The sequence below is a fragment of the Mobula birostris genome, chromosome 1, assembly GCF_030028105.1.
Source record: "Mobula birostris isolate sMobBir1 chromosome 1, sMobBir1.hap1, whole genome shotgun sequence".
Classification (NCBI taxonomy): domain Eukaryota; kingdom Metazoa; phylum Chordata; class Chondrichthyes; order Myliobatiformes; family Myliobatidae; genus Mobula; species Mobula birostris.
In genome coordinates, this window is record NC_092370.1 from 118,274,531 (window position 1) to 118,295,360 (window position 20,830).

General features: G+C 40.1%; 1 protein-coding gene across 3 annotated transcripts in view; it reads left to right on the plus strand.

The window, feature by feature from the left end:
- Window positions 1-20,830, plus strand: part of mtbp (MDM2 binding protein) — a 99,562-nt gene that overhangs the window by 42,857 nt on the left and 35,875 nt on the right. For 2 of the 3 annotated variants that reach the window (XM_072261090.1, XM_072261100.1), the window contains exons 11-14: window positions 413-530; window positions 5,527-5,694; window positions 16,289-16,402; window positions 17,708-17,872. In XM_072261090.1, coding sequence (XP_072117191.1) covers window positions 413-530; window positions 5,527-5,694; window positions 16,289-16,402; window positions 17,708-17,872 — 565 coding nt within the window. The remainder of the gene's footprint in view (window positions 1-412; window positions 531-5,526; window positions 5,695-16,288; window positions 16,403-17,707; window positions 17,873-20,830) is intronic. The other variant, XM_072261107.1, reaches the window with a different exon arrangement.

Genomic DNA, 20,830 nt, shown 5'->3' on the forward strand with positions numbered 1-20,830 from the left:
TAGTTATATATGGAACTCTTCAGCTAACCTCTTATCTTGCAGACCCTTTCCTGCAACAACCTGCTGCCACCTCTAAAAGTATTTCGAGTGTCCATGCTATCATATTGCTTTTTTCGAAGTTCACCACTATTAACTCTTCCCTATGGACTCCATGTTGACTACTAAGTATCTGTATCACAGGAGAATGACTGGTGATAAACTCTTCCATTATGGTAATTGTAGAGTGATTGTTATTGTCTGATTAATTTCTGTGTAGTGAAATTAATTTCCTTTTCCCTGATTCTACACATTGAAAAGAGAGTGCAGGTAATTTACTACTGGTCTTATTATTCATGCACATTCAACATCTGTATTGTAAATGATAACTGATTCAAGTGTATGGTTTAATTCCAATATTCTACCTGTACTTCAGGTCGGGGCACTTTTTAGCCTCTCTTGTACAGTGAGCAGTACTGTGATTCCTCCAGCCAACCAGTACAGTACACGGAAGTGGAAGGAATATATGGCAAAGAAGCCAAAGTGCATTAATGGTGGGTTTGTAAACCTATACTTTGACAATAATAACCTTATGCCCATTTTGCATCAAAGCCTGATTATATTTTCTCTGTATTCATTTGAGTTTAGATATTTTCCTTGATATATTAACATCACTGTGTGAGTTATTGAGCTAAAAAGCATTAAGTGCAGAAAATTATTGAAATGCTCATTTGGTCAGGGAGTATCTCTGGACAAAGAAACAGTTAAGGTTTCAGGTTAATGACCTTTCTGACCTGCAGAGTATTGTTAGCATTTGTGCAATTCTGTCACTTTTGATTACTGCTCAAAGTCGGTGTTTTCCAGCTTACTTTCTTCATTTCAAAAAAAATTGTTACTATTTTGCATGCCTAGTAATTGAGTTTGCTAAACATTGAGGGAAGGGAGCAACAACTGCTGCAAAATTCATATTGGAATCAAATGGCGGCAGTAAAAATTGATGATAGTATGTGCAGTTGGACTAAAATTCAAAGAGGAGTTAGACAGGGATGCGTTGCCTCACCGGAATTACTTAATATCTATAGTGAAATGATTCTCAGAAAAATAGAAGACCTAGATGGGATAAAAATTGGGGGTGTTAACATCAACAATATAAGATTTGCAAAGGATACCACCCTAATAGCAACTGCTGAAGAAGACCTACAAATCCTCCTAGACAAAGTAGTACAAACAAGTACAGATTTTGGTCTAACCATCAACTGTAAAAAAAAAAACCAAATGTATGGTAATATCAAAACAACAGGATACTCCCAATTGCCAATTGTATGTCGGTAACCAAGAGATTGAACAAAAGACCAGCTTTAATTACCTTGGTAGCTTTATATCACAAGATGCTAGAAGTAAAGTAGAAATAAAAAGAAGAATTGCCATTGCCAAAACTAACTTCCAAAAAGTGAAACCCATTTTTACCAACAGACACATTTCTATGACAGCAAGCCTTAGGCTACTAAAATGTTACATCTGGTCAATCTTGCTGTATGCTTCCGAAACATGGACTATAACACCAGAACTCCAAAGAAAGTTAGAAGCAACAGAAATGTGGTTTCTTAGAAGAATACTGAAAATATCATAGAGAGATAGGGTAACTAATGAGACAGTACTCCAACGTGCCCATACAAAAAGATCTTTCATGAGAACATTAAATGAGAGGAAACTTAAATACCTAGGCCATGTCATTAGAAAGAGAGAAATAGGATGCCTTACGTTACAAGGCCATATGCCTGGGAAATGCAGAAGAAGAAGGCAAAGAAGAAAATATATGGACACTGTGAAAGAACTAACAGATCTAAGTGTGTGAGATATCATTGACACTGCGAGGGATCGTTTGATATGAAGAGCCATGATCGCTCAAGCGTGTAACGCACAAGACACATGATGATGAAGAAGAAGTAATTGAGTTAGCCCTGCATTCAGTATTTCATTTGAGCAAGTAACCAAGGCAGGTGGATGAAGACAGAGTGTAGATCTATCATGACCTAATTAAATTGCCTACTCCTGTTTCTATATTTTTTCATTATGGTCAATTTATGTTTGATACTGGATTAATGAGTATGTACACTCTGGCCTCTTTATTAGGTACCTCCTGTAACACATGGTTACTTGAGTTACTGTCAGTTTGGACCAGTGTAGTCATTCTCTTTTGAGCTTTCTCATTAACAAGGCATTTCTGCCCACAGTACTGCTGCTCACTGGATTTTTTTTGTTTTTCGCATCATTCTCTGTAAACTTTATAAAGACTGTTGTGCTTGAAAATCCCAGAAGATCAGCAGTTTCTGAGATTTCAAGCCATCCCATGTTTGATTATTCCATGATCAAAGTCACTCAGATCACATTCCTTCCCCATCCTGATCTCTGCTCTGAACAACAACTGAACCTCTTGACCATGACTCTATGCGTTTATTCATTGAGTTGCTGATATGATATTTGCACTAATGAGCAGGTGTACCTAATAAAGTGGACACTGAGTTTATGTGTAATGTTCTTAAATTATAAAGAATGTGGTAAAGGTTTTGTAATTATTTACTGTAGATTCACATTGCAACGTGCTGGATCCTATATGTTGTAGAGTAGTTGAAACTGTTGAAGATTTTTCTATATTTTTGTTTTTCTAGACAGTGAGTGCCTTGCAATATTCAGAGCTACCTTGTGATAAAGTCTATAATAACGTGGTGGAAGTTAGTAAGACTTTTTTTGCAGTGCATGGTTATAATTTGGAATGAATTTCTTAGGGGATAGTGGAGGTACCTTATTTGCGGCATTCAATAAGGAACTGGGTAACAGGTTGCAGAGTTATAGTGAAAGGGAAAGTAAGTGAAGCCAGCTGAATTGGTCTTACATTCAATTGCCATGATGCCAACTGACTTCCTTCCATTCCACATAGAGTACTTTATGTGACTCCACAAGTCAATGTCAACAACCACTGCATGTAGAAATGAGATCTGCTCAATTTACCTACAAAAATTTGATCTTCTTATATCAACTGCTGCTTGTAGTTAATGAATGTTGGAAGCAAATTGTGCTGGTAAATTTTCAATAACATTTTACAACCTGATTCACCTTTGCTATTTCTCCTCTGATAGCAGAGGTAGATAATTTAACAAAGTTTCAAACTGCTTATATCAACATCCTGAAAAAGGAGTTTATTTATAGTTTTTAACTAATGCCCTGGATTCATCAGTAGCAGCCATTTATAGGTTGTACTGTACTTTATTTTTAGTCATGAAATCAGGTCATAGTGTGTACAGCATGTAAACTGACCCTTTGGCTCCCCCACTGACCGTCAACCACACATTTACACTAATCCCAAAATATTCTCATGTTCCCATCACTTCATACAATTTTCCTCCACTAGGGAAAATTTACAGTATCCAGTTAACCCACGCACCTTTGGAGGAAATTGGCGCGCCCAGGGGAAGCACACACGATCACAAGGAAATGTGTAAACTCTACTCAGCACTCAAGGTCGGAATTGAACCAGTATCACTAGGGCTGTGAGAGGCATCAGCTCGACCAGCTGTGCCACTGTGTTTCTCATTGTCCAGGTTGGAATAGCAAAGAAATTCTATTCTATTGTTTCTTCAGAGTTCAAAGTACATTTATTACAAATTATACGTTATTAATTAATCAATGTGTTATCATAGACTAGCTTCAGGTTCATTTTCTTGCAGGCATTTGCAGGGAGAAAAGAAATACAAAGCAAACTGTACTAAACAAAGACTGACAGACAACCAATGTGCTAAAGAAGACAAACTATGCAAGTAAAAAATAACCTAAGAACATGAGTTGTAGGACAATAAGACCATAAGACACAGGAGAACAAATAGACCACTCAGCCAACTGAATCTGCTTCTCCATTCGATTATGGCTGATTTATTATTCCTTTTAACCCCATTCTCTTCCCTTCACTCTGTAACCTTTGACACCCTGACTAAACAAGAACCTATCAACTACTGCTTTAAATATATTCAATAACTTAGCTTCCACAGTTGTTGGTGGTAATAAATTCCACAGATTCACAACCCTTGGGTTAAAGGAATTTTTCTCATTTATGTTCTAAATGGATATCCCTCTATTCTGAGGCTGTGCCCTCTGGTCCTAGACTCACCCACTACAGGAAACATCCTCGCCATAGCCACTCTATCTTGGGCTTTCAATATTCGAAAGGTTTCAATGAGATTCCACCTCATTCTTCTTAATTCTAGCAAGTACAGGTCCAGAGTCATCAAACACTCCTCGTACGTTAATCCTTTCATTCCTGGTATCATTCTTGGGAACCTCCTCTGCACCCTCCATTGAGCCATTTTATAATTTTAATCCATGATAAAATGATTCAGATATATCAGTCTCAACATGGGTCAGTGTGTGAACATGGGAACATCTGTATATTTAGTGGGTGTACTTTTAAGAACTCTAGTTTGACCTAAAGTTCATTGTCGTCCACTCCTTGCTCTCCCTTTAATTGCTTAATTCTTTATGATTTGATTGTCTCAATTTTTTTTGAAGCTGCCAAGCAATGTTTGACAATAATCTTAATTGGTGATTAAAAATATAATCTAGATTAATCTTGATTGTAATCATATTTAATTGATGCAATTACTGCTTTCACCTTTCTCTTACTACTGATGCTCTAAATGTCATCCCAAGAAGTAATGTCTAATTCCCTATTTTGAGATTGTGCAGCTTGATGTTTTAGCTGAATGTCCTGCCTATACTTCACTTCTTGTCGGAGACATGGTGATTTTGTTTCAACTATAAGTACAAACAACCCGGAAAATGGGCCAAGGAATGATGTGAGGGTCTGGACGTGGCACCATGATCTGTCCATGTGGTTAGGAATGGGGTATTAAGAGATTCTCCTACAAGTCCTTTTTGCACAGTTGCTTCAGCCAAATAGGAATTGCTGCGGCAAGGATGATCAACTTAGTACAATGCCACTTCATTCACTGTGCATTATCTTTCCCAAACCATAGCCCGACCTTTTGGGAAGGAGGGTGTTGGCAAGAGAGATAAAATACTTTTGAAGGTAAAGCCCATCAAGTGGCTGTACAACTGGAATGGTGAAACATTTGCAGAAGCTGTGGCACTTACTACCAGTGGAGTTAATTTAGCTTTTAATAATTACCCACAAGAACTAATTTTGAATTGAAGTTCATGTTCTGTAAGTTTTGCTTCCAGTCTCCATTGTGTGTGTTATTATATTTAGCAGTTTCCCTCCACATTTGTATGTGGAAACCTAGCAAATAAAGAACTTGTCTCCCAGTGTAAGTATTCAAAGTTTCCTATAAATGGACTTCAGGCATTGTACAAAGGCCATTCTTAGTCAGTGCCGGGAACTGGCAGTCTATTGATGTTGTAAAATAGTAGGAAAGCAAATAAAAGCAGTCAAATGGTTTGAAGTTTAATGCAGCTGGATTGATGATAAAAACCCAGGTTTTTGCACTACACTGTCTTATGTTTCACCTTCAGTGCACCAAATTTCTTGTTTACTTCCAGTTCCAGAGATTGAGTTGAAAGGAGAGATTTCTGGTTATTACCTGTTGGTCCAGAATAATGGCCAGGGAGGCTGCAAGGCAAATCTGATCCATTCAGCTGGTCAGATAAATGGGGCTGCTGCTGTCACCATAGTGAATGGGATGTTGGAAAAGGCGGAAGGTAAAGAAGGTGAGTAGGAATTAAAGTAGCTTCTATTGTCTTTAAAAACAAAATGGGTGAAATTAAAATTATAAGGCAGGAGATAAATGGGAGAAAAGAATTAGGCCAGTTGGCCCATCAAGTCTGCTCTGCCATTTCATCATGACTGATTCACTTCCCTCTCAGCACCAATTTCCTGCCTTCTCGTATCTCTTCATGCCCTGACCAATCTGTCAACCCCTGCCTTAAATATACTTAATGACTTGGCCACCACAGCCACCTGTGGCAACAAATTGCACAGATTCACTACTAATATGTGCATCCACAGTAAGTCAGCAAATACTGAGGTCTTAGTGTAATTAGTTTAACACAATCACAGACTCTGGTCTCTCAACCCCTCCATTTCTCTCTGAATTAAAAATGCTAGTTTTCTGCTTCTGATGAAGAGTTATTGAAGCATTGGCTCTGTATCTCTCCCCACTGGTCCTGCCTGATCTGCTGAGTGTTTCCCTTTTTTGTTCTGGATTTCTAGCATTTGCACTGATGGATCTAGATACCGACAGAATTATTGTTCAGTCTCGATTGTACATGGAAAATATAATTCTCCATTTGGGTGAAATAGTGTCAGTGGTCCAATACTGCAGCAGCACAATGAAGCAGCTAATGGAGCTCTGGCTTGTTCAATTCTGACCTCAGGTGCTGTCTGTAGAATTTGCATGTTCGTCTTGTGACTGTGTGGGTTTCCTCCAGGTACTCTGGCTTCCTCATCCTGAAAATGCTGGTAGGTTAATTGTCCCCTGTGAATTGCCCTGAATGTGTAGATGAGAGGTAGAATGGAGAGAATAAAATGGAAAACAAGAGAAAATCTGCAGATGCTGGAAACCCAAGCAACATACACAAAAAGCTGGAAGAACTCAGCAGGCCGGGCAGCATCTTTGGAAAAGTGTACAGTCGACATTTTGGGCCAAAACCCTTTTGCAGGACTGGAGAAAAAAGGCTAAGGAGTAGGTTTTAAAGGTTGGGGGAGGGGAGAGAGAAACACAAAGTTATAGGTGAAACCTGGAGGGGCAGTGATGAAGTAAGGAGCTGGAAGTTGATTGGTAAAAGAGACTGAAGGCCATGGAAGAAAGAAAAGGGGAAGGAGCACCAGAAAGAGGCGATAGGCAGGCAAGGAGATAAGGTGAGAGTGGGAAATGGTGAAGGGGGGACATGTTGGGGGGCATTACCAGAAGTTAGAAAAATCGGTGTTCATGCCATCAGGTTGGAGGCTACCCAAATGGAATATGAGGAGTTGTTTTTCCAACCCAAGTGCGACCTCATCATGATAGTGGAGGAGGCCATGGATGGACATATCAGAATGGGAATTAGAAGTGGATTTAAAATGGGTGGCCACTGGGAGATCCTACTTTTTCTGGTGGATGGAGCGTAGGTACTTGGCAAAGTGGTCTCCCAATCTACGTCAGGTCTCACCAATATACAGGAGGCCACACCAGAGTGTCGAACAGAGTATATAACTCCAGGAGACTCACAGATGAAGTGTCGCCTCACCTGGGAGAAATGTTTTGGACCCTGAATGGTAGTGAGGGAGGAGGTATATGGACAGGTGTAGCACTTGTTCCGCTTGCAAGGATAAGTGCCAGGAAGGAGATCAGTGGGGAGGGGATGAATGGACAAGGGAGTCCCAGAGGGAGCGATCCCTGTGGAAAGCAGAAAGATGGGAGGGAAAAATGTCCTTGGTGGTGGGATCCCGCTGGAGTTGGCTGAAGTTACAGAGAATTATGTGCTGGACGTGGAGGATAGTGGGGTGGTAGGTGAGGATAAGAGGAACCCTATCCCTGGTAGGGTGGTGGGAGGATGTGTAAGAACAGACGTGTATGAAATGGGGGAGATGCGTTTGAGAGCAGCGTTGATGGTGGAGGGAGGAAAGCCCCTTTCTTTGAAAAAGGAGGACATCTCCTTCGTTTTAGAATGAAAAGCATCAACCTAAAAGCAGATACTTTATACTTCATTGTTGCCAAACAATTGATACTAGAACGTACAATCATCACAGTGATATTTGATTCTGCACTTCGCGCTCCCTGGAGTACAAATCAATAGTAAATATTAAAAATTTAAATTATAAATCATAAATAGAAAATAGAAAAGGGAAAGTAAGGTAATGCAAAAAAAAACCGAGAGGCAGGTCCGTATAATTGGAGAGTACGGTCCAGATCTGGGTCAGGATCCGTTCAGCAGTCTTATCACAGTCGGAAAAAGAAGCTGTTCCCAAATCTGGCCGTACGAGTCTTCAAGCCCCTGAGCCTTCTCCCAGAGGGAAGAGGGATGAAAAGTGTGTTGGCTGGGTGGGTTGTGTCCTTGATTATCCTGGCAGCACTGCTCCAACAGCGTGTGGTGTAAATGATGCGGGAGAGACGGAGGAATTGAGAGAAGCTAGTGGTGTTCTTACAAGTAACAGGGTGGGACAAGCTATAGTCCAGGTAGTCTGTGGGTTCATATTAGACATAAGTGGAAAAGCTGTCTCCGGAGATAGAGACAGTGAAATCAAGAAAAGGGAGGGAGGTGTTGGAAATGGACCAGGTAAATTTGAGGACAGGCTGGAAGTTGGCGGCAAAGTGGATGAAGTCAGTGAGTTCAGCATGGGTGTAGGAAGTAGCACCAATGCAGTCGTCGATGTAGCGTAAGAAAAGTGCAGGACAGTCACCAGTGTAGGCTTGGAACATAGACTGTTCCACGTAGCCGACAAACAGACAGGCATAGCTGGGACCCATGTGAGTGCCTGTGGCTACACCTTTTGTTTGAAGGAAATGGGAGGAGCCAAATGAGAAATTTTATTTAGAGTGTGGACAAGTCTGCTAGGTGGAAGAGGGTGGTGGTGGAGGGGAATTGGTTCGGTCTGGTATCCAGAAAAAAGCAGAGCTTTGGAGCCTTTCTGGTGGGAGGTGGAGGTATAGGGACTGGACATCCATAGTATAAATAAGATGACGGGGGCCGGGGAACCTGAAATCATTGAAAAGGTTCAGAGTGTGTGAAGTATCACAGGTGTTGGTAGGAAGGGACTGAATTAGGGGGATGAAACAGATTCGAGGTATGCTGATATGAGTTCAGTGGAGCAGAAACAAGCTGAAACAATGGGTCTACCTGGACAAACATGTTTGTGGATTTTGGGTAGGAGGTAGAAATGGGAAGTACGGGAACTATGAGGTTGGTGGCAGTGGATGGGAGATCACTAGAGTCCATAAGGTTCGTGATGGTGTGCAGGACAATGGCCTGGTGTTCCTTAGTGGGATCCTGTTTTTGAGGGGTAAGTAAGAGGAGGTGTCTGAGAGTTGGCACTGGGCCTCAGCAAGGTGTAGAGGTCGGTCTGCCAGATTACAACAACACCTCCCTTATCTACGGGTTAGATGGTGAGGTTAGGATTGGTGCAGAGGGAGTGGAGAGCCGAGTGTATGGAAGGAGTGAGGTTGGAATAGGAGAGGCGAGTGTTGAAGTCTAGATGGTTAATGTCCCGTTGGCAGTTGGCAATAAAAAAGTCCAGAGCAGGCAGAAGACCAGGAGGGGTGTCCAGGAAGAGGAGGAGGGCTGAAGATGGGAGAAGGGATCATTGGTGCGGGGTGGGGAGTCCTTGCCAAAGAAATAGGTTCAGAGATGGAGGGGGCGGAAGAAGAGTTCAGTGTCGTGGCGGACATGAAACTCACTGAGGTGTGGAATTAGTGTACGTGAGTGCTTGATGGTCGACATAGATCTAGTGGGTTGAAGAACCTGTTTCCATGCTCTGTGACTCTATAATTTTAAATGGAACTGACAGGAAAAAAAAGTCTTGCGTTTACTTTGTCCCTGCTTCTATGACAAGCTCTTCAGGAACTGTGGCCATGAGTAATTTGCAGTCATTGAGCTAGTTTTGAAACTTAGTTTTAAGGTAGAATATAGACAGCAGTTTCTCCGAATTCATCATAAATATGAGGCCCATCAAATCTATACTGGCAGGAATCAGTTGGTTATTATATGACAGTAGAATAAGACAGATACAGACAAATGGTTTCTTTTGAAAATCATTTGGTTCTATGTATCTGTGATACAACTTAGAAAACAAACCTTTCTCTTCATGGAGAATATATTTTGTTCTTTTCACCTTCCCACTCACCATTCACAAGCAAGAAGAATCAAATGGTTATATTTGGAGATCCATGCTTGTGTCCTTGAGCAAATGTCACTTCATGCTAGAATGTCTAATTGAAGAAAGGTTCTCATTGTGATCAAGAACTGCAAATTTGAATCCATATCCAAACCTATTAAATAGCATGTTTCTTGCCAAAGGCATTCTAGCTTTTTGTATTCTTACCCCTCTTTATCTGCACGTTGTACAAATCAAACCCAAGTTTTACTTCACTATAAATATTGTACGAGCATGGGGTAATCTTTTTTGGGCTAATGTATAAATAATTTGAATTACTTCTAAAATGTATTGAAATTCTCATCTTCATGGATGTATTATTGAATCAACTTCAGGCTATAAAATTACATTTTGAAGCAATATATACTGGATTATTATCTCTGTCTATATGGAGGAATTTTAAAGAAAAAACTGACATTTTGCTCCTGTGCTTTGTTGAAGTCTTTCTAATGCAGTGTTAGTTTGCTTTATATGTCATTCCAATGTAGTTTGCATATATGCACAACATTGACTGACTGGCATGCCACAAATTGGCACTTTTTTTTAAGCCTGTTAGTTAAGGCTTTTGATTTTCATTTATAGAATACAGTCTGGACTTATAAGGTATTTATGTATGAATATAAACATGATTGGATTATAATAGAGTTGTGAATTAATAGTTGCCTGGTATGCTGCCAAGCTAACAAAATGTCCAATGATGCATGAACAAGGCTACTGAGAAGTCTGTAATTACTGGATTTATAGTGTAGAATCATTAGGTAATATGATAGTATCTAAAAGAATAGTCATAGAATCATTGAGATAAGTGTAGGTACCTTGTTTCATTTGTAAAATTACTGATTTTAAAAAATTTCTCACATTTTAATTCCGCACAATTCCTGAATAGTTGCCATTTCCTGCAGACTCTGACTATTACTGAAACAAGACCAGTAGTGTTTATCTCATATTGAGTGTCAGTTCAGTATCTCAAATGCTGCTTGATTCTGGAATTCATTGAAGCTAAGGCAAGTCTATTCACCTCACTTGCCACCCCATCATTAACACCAATGGTTCCCAACCTGGGGTCTGCGGACCCTTCAGAAATGGTAAGGGTCCAGGGCATAAAAGAGGATGGGAACCCATGATTTACACTTGTGGACAAGTTAAATGGACTTTTTTCTCTTTGTCCAGGGGCACAGGATCAGTTTTAATTACCCCCCCCCCCACCCCAGTATTGTCCACTGCTAGGAACAATATTCAATAATATTGAAACAAATTGAATAGTTCATCCTCTTCTACTATGAAGTTGGAAGAAAGATTAAATCCAAAGTTTTTATTTTGTTCACAGGATGTAGGCATTGTTGACTGGGACAATACGTATCAAAGTTCAAAGTAAATTTATTATCACCGTGAGATGCATTTTTTGCTGGGATTCACAGTGGAACAAAGGAAATATAACAGAATCAGTGGAAAAACTACACAAGCAAAGACTGACAATCAAATGTGCAATAGACAAACTGCAAATACAGAAAAAAAACAAATAAAAAATAAGTAAATAAATAATACTGAGAACATGAGTTATAAAGTCCTTGAAAGTGAGTCCACAGGTTGTCAAATTAGTTCAATATTGAGTGAAGTTATCCATGCTGGTTCAGGAGCCTGTTGGTTGAAGGATGATAACTTTAATTGAGCCTGGTGGTGTGGGATCTTTTGGCAGGAGCCTTGGATCCACCCCTAATTCCCTGAAAGACATTATGGAACCTTGGGGATTTTTAAAACAACCTAGTTTTACGATCAGCTTTCCTGAGATTAGTTTTCATTTATTTGATATTTACTCAATTACTTGATTTTTTTAAATTTCCCCCTGTTGAGCTGGAATTTTCAGTTATCATCAGTAATTCATGCCTCCAGATAATACTCCAACTGATCACAATGCTGTTATGTGCTTCCAAGGCGCTAATAAGTTTTTCTGGAAGTTACCTGAAATGTTCAGCAGATTGTGTAACATCTGACAGATGCCTTCCTTCCTCAAATGTTGTTTGACCTGCATATTCCTGTAAATTCTGTGTTGTTTCAGAATACTAATGCCTCTAGTCTGTTGTGAAAGTTTCACAAGCCATGAGAAAGTTGTGCTGTTTTGGTGCTGGGTAGTTCACAATTGTCCACATCCTGGTGAGTCACAGCTTGGTTCAGCAAGTGGTCAGTTCAGCTTCCGGGTGGAACACAGCTTTGTAGAGCAACACAATAAAGAGAGCTCAATGGGATGAGAAAGAAGCTTGTGAATTTTCATCTTTGGCAGTGCCAGATCTTCAGCTAATTTGCATTTGCCCAAAACATAAACTGGTGCAATGGGTTTATCATATCCTGCAGACATGTTGTTTCTGCATTCTTATAGATGTCCTGAAGGAATTTAGTTCCACAAGCACATCTATTCACAAAATTAAATTATCGTTTTCGATGGAACAATTAAAGGGACAAATTTGTGAAATGTGTCCAAGAATGTTTTTTCAAGTGATACATAATTTGCACTGATAGAGAGGAGCAACATTTAACTTCTTGGGAAATGAGGCTGGACAAATTGTTGGTGTGTCAGTGGGGAAGCATTTTGGGACCAGTGACTGTAATTCTATTAGTTTTTAAATAATTATGGAAAAAATAGGGAAAAAAGTTCACAAATTAATGTTGTAAATTGGGGCAAGGCTAATTTTGATGGCATGTGCCAGGAACTTGCAAAAGATTGTTTGTGAGAGGCTGTTAGCAGGTAGAAACATCTGGCAATGGGAGGGTTTTAAATGTGAGATAAAGAGTCTTAAAGGCCGCATGTTTCTATCAGAGTGAAGGGCACGGCTGACATGATTAGGGAACTCTGATTGGTGTGGGATAATGAGGCTCCGATTTAGTAAAAAAGCAGTTGTATAGACGGACTGGTAACTCAGTTAGAGATTATGATGAAGAAGGGATTTGGCATGCTTGCCTTCACTGGTTGGGGCACTGAGAACGAGAACTGGGATGCCAAGTTATAGCTGGAGTATTGTGCTGTGGTTCTGGTTTGGATGTGATTAAGTTAAAAGGGTGGAGGAAAAATTCACAGAAATGTTTCCAGCAATGGAGGGCTGGGGTTATAAGCACCATTTTTAAAATAAGTTGTAAACTATGTATACAGCAGTTATGAGTTTCACATCTGAAGCAGACCGTATCAATGCTTTCATGGCTACTCTTCAACAAATTAAATCAAAATTACTTTGTTATATTACAAAGCTTGACTAAATTAGGAGCTGTTATAAAAGAATACTCAGTGCAAAATTCTACACAGAAACATAATGTGGCCAAATTATTCATAAGGAAATCATAATTGAATTCATACTCTCCTCTGTCATTATATAAATGGCATCAAACAATTGCTTATGTTTCAGTTATATGCAAGCAAGTAAAATGTTATTTTACTGAGCTAAACATAGAAATCATTACAGCTGCATATGAAGGTGGTCATTATGAATAAAAGAGAAGTTTGTGCCATACCATGATGTGTTGATCTGAACCTCCATGTTAAAAGGAGTTCTTAGGCAGAGAGATAACTAAGTGTACTGAATCAATCTCCCACCAGTGGATAATGAAATGCTTTGTAAAAATGTTTGGAACAGAAATTAACTGTAACTCAGTAAATGTCGTTAATATACAAACATAACGATTATGAATTAGTGAACAATTATGAACAAGTTAATGAACGAGTCGTAGATGAGTGTGTCCCTACAAAATCATTCAGTGTCTTCCCGAACCAGAAGCCCCAGATGAACCATGAGATCTGCAAACTGCTGAGGGTCAGATCAGAGCCGTTCAAGTGCAGCGACCAAGTACGATCTCCAGAAAGTCATCTCATGGGCAAAGTGGCAGTTCTGGACTAAACTTGAATCAATGAAGGATGTGCAGCAGCTGTGAATGCTATTGCTACTTATGAAGTAAAATCAAGCCACATTAGCAAGAACAGGGCTTCACTTCCAGATGAGCTCAATGCCTTCTATGCTTGCATTGACTGTCAAAACATGGAGGAACCATCATGAACTCTACAACCCCTGATGATCCTACGATTTCAGTCTCTGAGGCCAACGTGAGAGCATCGTTTAGAAGTATGAACCCACGGAAAACATCTGGGCCCAGTGGGATACCTGATTCTGCTAATCAACTGGTTGGAGTGTTCACTGAGATCTTTTACCTCTTGGTTCAGCAGTCTGAGGCACCCATTTGCTTTGAACAGGCTTCATTTATACTGATGTGTGGTAACCTGCCTCAATGACTATCGTCCGGTAGCACTTACGTCCACAGTGACAAGGTGTTTTGAGAGGTTGGTGCTGACACATATCCACACCTGCCTCAGAAGTGGCTTTAATCCCCGCCCCAATTGCCTAGTGGCACAACAGGTTCACAGCAAATGCCATTTCATTGGGTCTTCACTCAAACCTGGAACATCTGGACAGCAAAGACGAATACCGATACATCAGGATGCTCTTTATCGACTTGAGCTCAGCATTCAATACTATCATCCCCTCAAAAATAATCAATAAGCTTCAACACCTTGGCCGTAATACCTCCTTGTGCAATTCGATCTTTGATTTCCTCACTTGCAAACCCCAGTCAGTTCAGGTTGGCAACAACATCTCTTCAACAATCTCCATCATCACAGGTGCACCACAAGGCTGTCTGCTTAGCCCCCTGCTCTTCACACTTTATACCTTTAACTGTGTGACTGAGCACGGCTCCATTGGCATATTTAAGTTTGTTATGACACCAATGTCATAGGCCGAATCAAATGTGGTGATGGATCAGCATATATGAGAAAGACTGAAAGTCTGGCCATATCGACAGCTTTTCACTCAATGTCAACAAGACTAAGGAGAGGATTATTGATATCAGGGGGAAACTAGAGGTCCATGAGCCAGTCCTCATCAGGAGATCGGAGGTGGGGAGGGTTAGCAACTTTAAATGCCTCAGTGTTACCATTTCAGAGGACCTGTCCTGGGCCCAGCAGGTAAGTGCAATTATGACGAAAGCATGACAGTGTCTCTACTTCCTTAGGAGTTTGCGAAGATTCAGCATGACATTTAAAACTTTGACAAGCTTCTATAGATGTGGGGTGGAGAGTATATTGACTGGCTACAACACAGCCTGGTATGGAAACACCAATGCCCTTTAATGGAAAATCCTACAAACAGTAATAGTTCTAGCCCAGCCTAACACCAGTAAAGCCCTCCCCACCATTGAGCACATCTGCATGGAGCATTGTTGCAGGAAAGTAGCATCTATCATCAGGGACCCTCACCACACAGCTCATACTCTCTTCTCGCTGCTGTAATCAGGAAGAAGGTACAGTAGTTTCAGGACCTACACCACCAGGTTTAAGAACAGTAATTACCCCTCGACCATCAGGCTCTTGAACCAGAGGGGATTTCACTCAACTTCACTCGCCTGATCATTGAACTATTCCCACAGCTATACTCTGACTTCATCTCATGTTCTCAATATTTATTGCTTATTGATTTATGATTATTATTTTTTTTCTTTTGTATTTGCAGTTTGTTGTCCATCCTGTTGGCTGTGGACCTTTCATTGACTATTATGGTTATTGGATTTACTGAGTACACCAGTAAGAAAACAAATCTCAGGGCTGTATATGGTGACATATTGTACTTTGATAATAAGTTTCTTTGAGCAATAATAAGAAATGTGTTTTCCCTGAAGTTTTGGCTATTGGAGTGAATACATTGTATTTAGAATTGTTAAAGATTGGTCAGAACTTGCTGATCTGTACATATTCATCAGAGCATGCAGGCAATGATAACTACAGTAGCTTCCTGAGTAATTGTGATGCCCATTAAAAGCTCACAGTGAATTCTGTGCGGTGAAGCTGGGAAGTTGCAGGATTTTGATTGAGCGTGACCGAACGCAATGAAAAATTTTCCTGATCAAGGTGCTTTGTAACTTGGAGAGGAATATAGAGACGGTGGGCTTCTCATATCTCTGCTGCCAATAACATTGCAGGTAATGTGGGTGGGGTGGGCAGGGTGTGGGTCACAGGTTTAGGCAGTCCTGCAAATGAAACTGTTAATAGTGCATTCTGCCACCAGTGGAGAGAACATAACTAAAAGTTGGTTTCTGCATTTAGAAGGTCAATGATTATACTGTTAATGGTTCAAAGCATATAGAATTATTTTGATTTCAGAGACACAAAATAATTAATGCAAATTTAATATTTCTACTTTTCAAACAAAATTTCAAAAATATATGGTAATTTCATCAAGCTCTTCACAATTAGAAATAAATTCCTAATTTATTTTTGATCCTTTTTTAAAAGTTCTATTGTAATCCTGAATTAGTTGTGTTCTAATCAATGGAACAGTACGTGACCATGTGATAATCTTATTGAGATAGAATGTGCTTCTGGCAGCAGTTGCATTCACTGAACTATGATCTGAAATGCAGGAAGTGATGCTGAAGAGATTCTCGGGGCAATGCCTTGCATGACTGGTGAACAGCTTGTAAACAGAGAGAAGAAACTGGCTCAAATTCAAACAGTTGCTTTGAAAGAATTTCTGAGTAAGTCTTACTGTATATTGCACAATGTGAGTCTAAACCTTCTGATCATCCAGCAAAGAAGGATGTGTACACTCTAGATTACTAGACATAGCTAGATTGGGTGAATCATGCAGCAAGAAGCAGTACTTACAAGCTGGTGCTGACTTCTCAAAAGACCTCTTCAATCAGTCCTGCTCTTCATTTATTCCTGGTTGTTACCTCTGCCCCCTCCCAGCCACTTTGCTCTCCTTCTCAAGTATTTATTAAGTTACCTTTTACAATCACTGATGCATCTTCTTTCACCACCCTCTGGCAATATATTCCAAACTGCAACTTGCTGAAGTATTTAAAAACAAATCATTCTCTTCATCTCTTTTGGTTCTTCTGCCCTTTAATTTACATGCCCTCTGGTCACTGGCACTCTTGCCACTTGAAATAGTTTTGCTTTTGTTATTTGCTCTTTAAAAATCTCCATAATTTGAAACCTTTACTATTAAATCTCTCCTTCTCTTTATCTGATCTGAAGAGAGCAACTCTACCTTCTGCAATCTCTCCACATAACTGACTTCCCTCATCCTTGGTTCCAGTGTAGTGCTGTCTTCAAAGCCTGCAACATTCCCCAAGAATTGAACTGTAGCTATGCCCTAATAGGTAATTTATAAATTTCTCACAGCTTGGAGTTTACTGTTGCATCAGGGAAGTTGCTGAGGAAATGAGAGGGGTTTCATTTTATCCTCCTTCAATAGAGACAGGCAGGCAGACTGAGCATGAGAGTTTGTAGGCTTTCCTGTTGTACAAGTGCTTTGGACTACAGGTGCTCTGCCCCCTTAATTCATTCAGCGTAGATATAGCCAGCAATACTGGCATTTATTGCCCATCTGTAAATGCCCTTGAACTGAGAAGGTATACTATGAACTGAACTGAGCTGAACTGAATCTCATTTCCTCATATAAAGCCTGGAAACAATCACGATACCTTCATTTTTAGAAGCTCACTGTGTCACTTGCATTTCAGTCTCTGTTGCAAACAAAAGGCAATCGAAATTCAGATTCTAGTTTTGTGTTGTAAAGAGTTGAATAACAGAATCAGGTTTACTATCACTGGTATATGCATGAAATTCGTTGATTTGCAGCAGCAATTCATTGCAATGCATAACAGTAACAAATATAATTTACAATAATAAGTATACACGTAACTACACCTAAATTCCAAAATAAGGGGTTTGTTCCATACAGACAATTCTAAATGTAAATTGAAAATGCAGTAATTAAATAAAGATCTGCTATTTTGCCTTGTCTTATAATTGCTTTTTGTATTACTTCACAGAAATAAAGCAGCTCAATCAAAATTATTCATCCATTCCCGTCAATGAGCTGAAGGCCTTGTTAACTTTGGCAAGAGAACAGTATTTTATGCAATCTGGCAGCAACTTGCCATGTGCTAATTCAGGCAGCACATGTCAGAACCAACAGGAAGCTGTCAAGCGTATTGGTAAGACACGTTGTGTGGAAGTTAACCTGGCAGTTGGTGGATTTGCAGTGTTTGGAGGGTCTGGAGGTGGGGAGTGGTTGCTTTGGAGAAAGAGAAGAGCAGAACTGTTAATCTGTTCAAAGGGAATTTGCCTTTGCATATTCAAAAAATAAACAAATGCCCATGGTACTATTAAATGATTTTGTAGCATAAAAAGTAAAGTAAAGGTATAGTTGATGTGTTTCTTTACAAATAGTGGTGATACAACAGAGGAAAGCAGAATGCATGATATAGTGCTGCAGCCATCATGTAAGCTGACGGGTAAACAAATAAAATTCTCCAAGAGGACCACAACCTTGTCGTGGGGTTTGGAGGCTTGTGCGCCTTAATGACCTGGAGAACTATGTAGGCTGGAGTAGGGCCTTGTGTTTTGATTCTTGGTAGGTTCACCCATGCCAAATAGGTCAAAAAGTAGAGGCCAGATTAAGAGTGGTTCACCAGGCCTCTAAGTTTGGGGGTTCAGTTCAGGGCTAACAACCCTAACTAGTCCAAAAAAAATCATTATGGAAACAACAACGAAGAATGCTGCCCTGAGTGCCAGCGGCGTAACAGGCAGTAAAAAAGCAAATAAAATGTGAAGTGTGCGGCAGATTGTGAGATTAGGAATTCACATATGAGAGCTCTGTTTAAGCATCTGATAACAGCAGGATAAAAGCAGTCCTTGAGTCTGGTGGTGCATGCTTTCAAGCTTTTGTATCAGATTCCCTTTCTTTACAGAAGAAAATAAAATGTTATTTGGAGATATCTGCTTGAGGATGGTAAGTACATGACGCACAGAAAATAGGAGGAAGATTAGGCCTCCTGCTTTGCCATTCAGTGGCTGTTCTCAATGCTATATTCCAAGTGTGATGTCTAAGTTCAAGTTCAAATTTAATTATCATTCAACCGTCCCTGAATATAGCCAAACAAAACAGTGTTCCTCCAGGATAAAGGTGCACAACACATTACCAGCAGCCCACAGCATACTGCACATAGCACATCTGGTTACGATTTCAGAAAAACCTACAGTCACAAAGAACAAAAAAATGTAATTTAGCGCAAGTCCGTGAGTGATATGGCTGTAGAACTGATGGTAAGTTATCCTGGTCCAGCTTGTTCTTCCACCGAGCGAATACTGGAGGGCAGCACCAATGGGAGGGGCCAGCCCCAACCCAAGTGCAGATTCCAGCATGCCCCACAGGGGCTCTCCCACATCACCTGGGCTCTCCCATAACACCTTGGCATCCTTGCAGCCTCGGCTTAGTTCTCGCCACAACCAAGGCAACGCAGCTTTCCCACTGTAGATCACACCAAAGAACCAGTGAATTGGACTTGCAGTATTCAACATTTACCAAAGTCTAACAGGGTTTTGTGATCACAATAAAAATGTCCAACACAATCACTCACACTGAGGACCGTCCAACAGTAGATTATGAGAACACTCAGTCCTCTTTTATTGTGATTTAGAAATGCATACATGCGTTGAGAAATGATACAATGTTTCTCCGGAGTGATATCACAGAAAACAGGACAAACCAAAGACTAACACTGACAGAACCACATAATTATAACATATAGTTACAGCAGTGCAAAGCAATACCATAATTTGATGAAGAACAAACCATGGGCACAGTAAATAAAGTCTCAAAAGTCCCCAAGTCAATCGACTTCCGAGTCCCCGATAGCAGGCGGCAAAAGGGAGAAACTCCCTGCCGTAGACCTCCAGGCACCGTCAACTTGCCGATGCCTTGGAAGCAGCCGACCACAGTCGACACTGAGTCCATCCATCCGAAAACTTCGAGCTTCCGACCAGCCGCTCCGATACAGCCTCCCGAGCGCCATCCTCTGCCGAGCGCCTTCAACCTCGCCCCGGCTGCTGAAACACACAAAGCTGAGGATATCAGGGCCTTCTGCTCCGGAGATTCCTGTTACCACACAGTAGCAGCGGCAGCGAAGCGGGCATTTCAGAAGTTTTCCAGATGTTCCTCCATATTCTCACGTCTGTCTCCATCAAATCAGGATTGTGCACAGTCCCCTACTTGACAGATAACAGACATCACCACCGAAGTGGCCGCACGCACTGCCATCAAGCAACAGCATAATTTTACGCAATAAGTCCAGCTCCTTCATTATTGAACAACTTGCTGATGGAATAGTTCTGCAGTACTTGATGTTCTTAGTATCCAACAGTGACTTGCGATCGTAAAAAAGACATGTAAGACTAACAAATACACCTTTGGACCCAGAGTGGCCACTGCGGCTGTGCATGCCACCATCTTTCTGCAAGTATCCATGTGAACGAGTCATGGAGTTTGTGCCTAGGATTCAGCAATGTAATAGAAATCAGTTTCAAGCAAACAATACCCTTTTCTTTTTATTTTGTTTAAGAACATTGTATTGCACTTAAAACAATCAAAACAAGCACTGGGTTTCAGAAGTTATTACCATTCACAAATAAATGTGGTATTTACTTTCAACGAGAAGTTGAAGACTTGCATCTTGTGCAGTGAAACATAAAAAAACACTCAGAATAATTAATTAGATAAGGCCAGAAAAGTACAAAGAGAAAGTGAAGAGATCTCAAGTTCTTGAAGATTAAAACTGACATACAAAATCTCTTTGAAGAATGGTAAAACTAAATTGGAGATAGTGAAAGAAAAAGAATTGCAGATAACAAAAAAGAAATCATTTGGATCAAAACCATTTTTTTGTGAAGACATATTCAGAAAAAAAATACTGATCTTCAAATCTAGCAATTCTAAATGACCTTCTCATATATAAATATAACATTTATGCCTGAATTGTGTCTAATGGTGAATTTTTATTCAGAACTATTATTTGTCACTGAACTTGCAATGGGCTGATGCATCCCACATTCTTACTTCTCATCTTTTAATTAGCAAATTTTAAATGTAGCAAAATAGATTAAAATATAAGTAG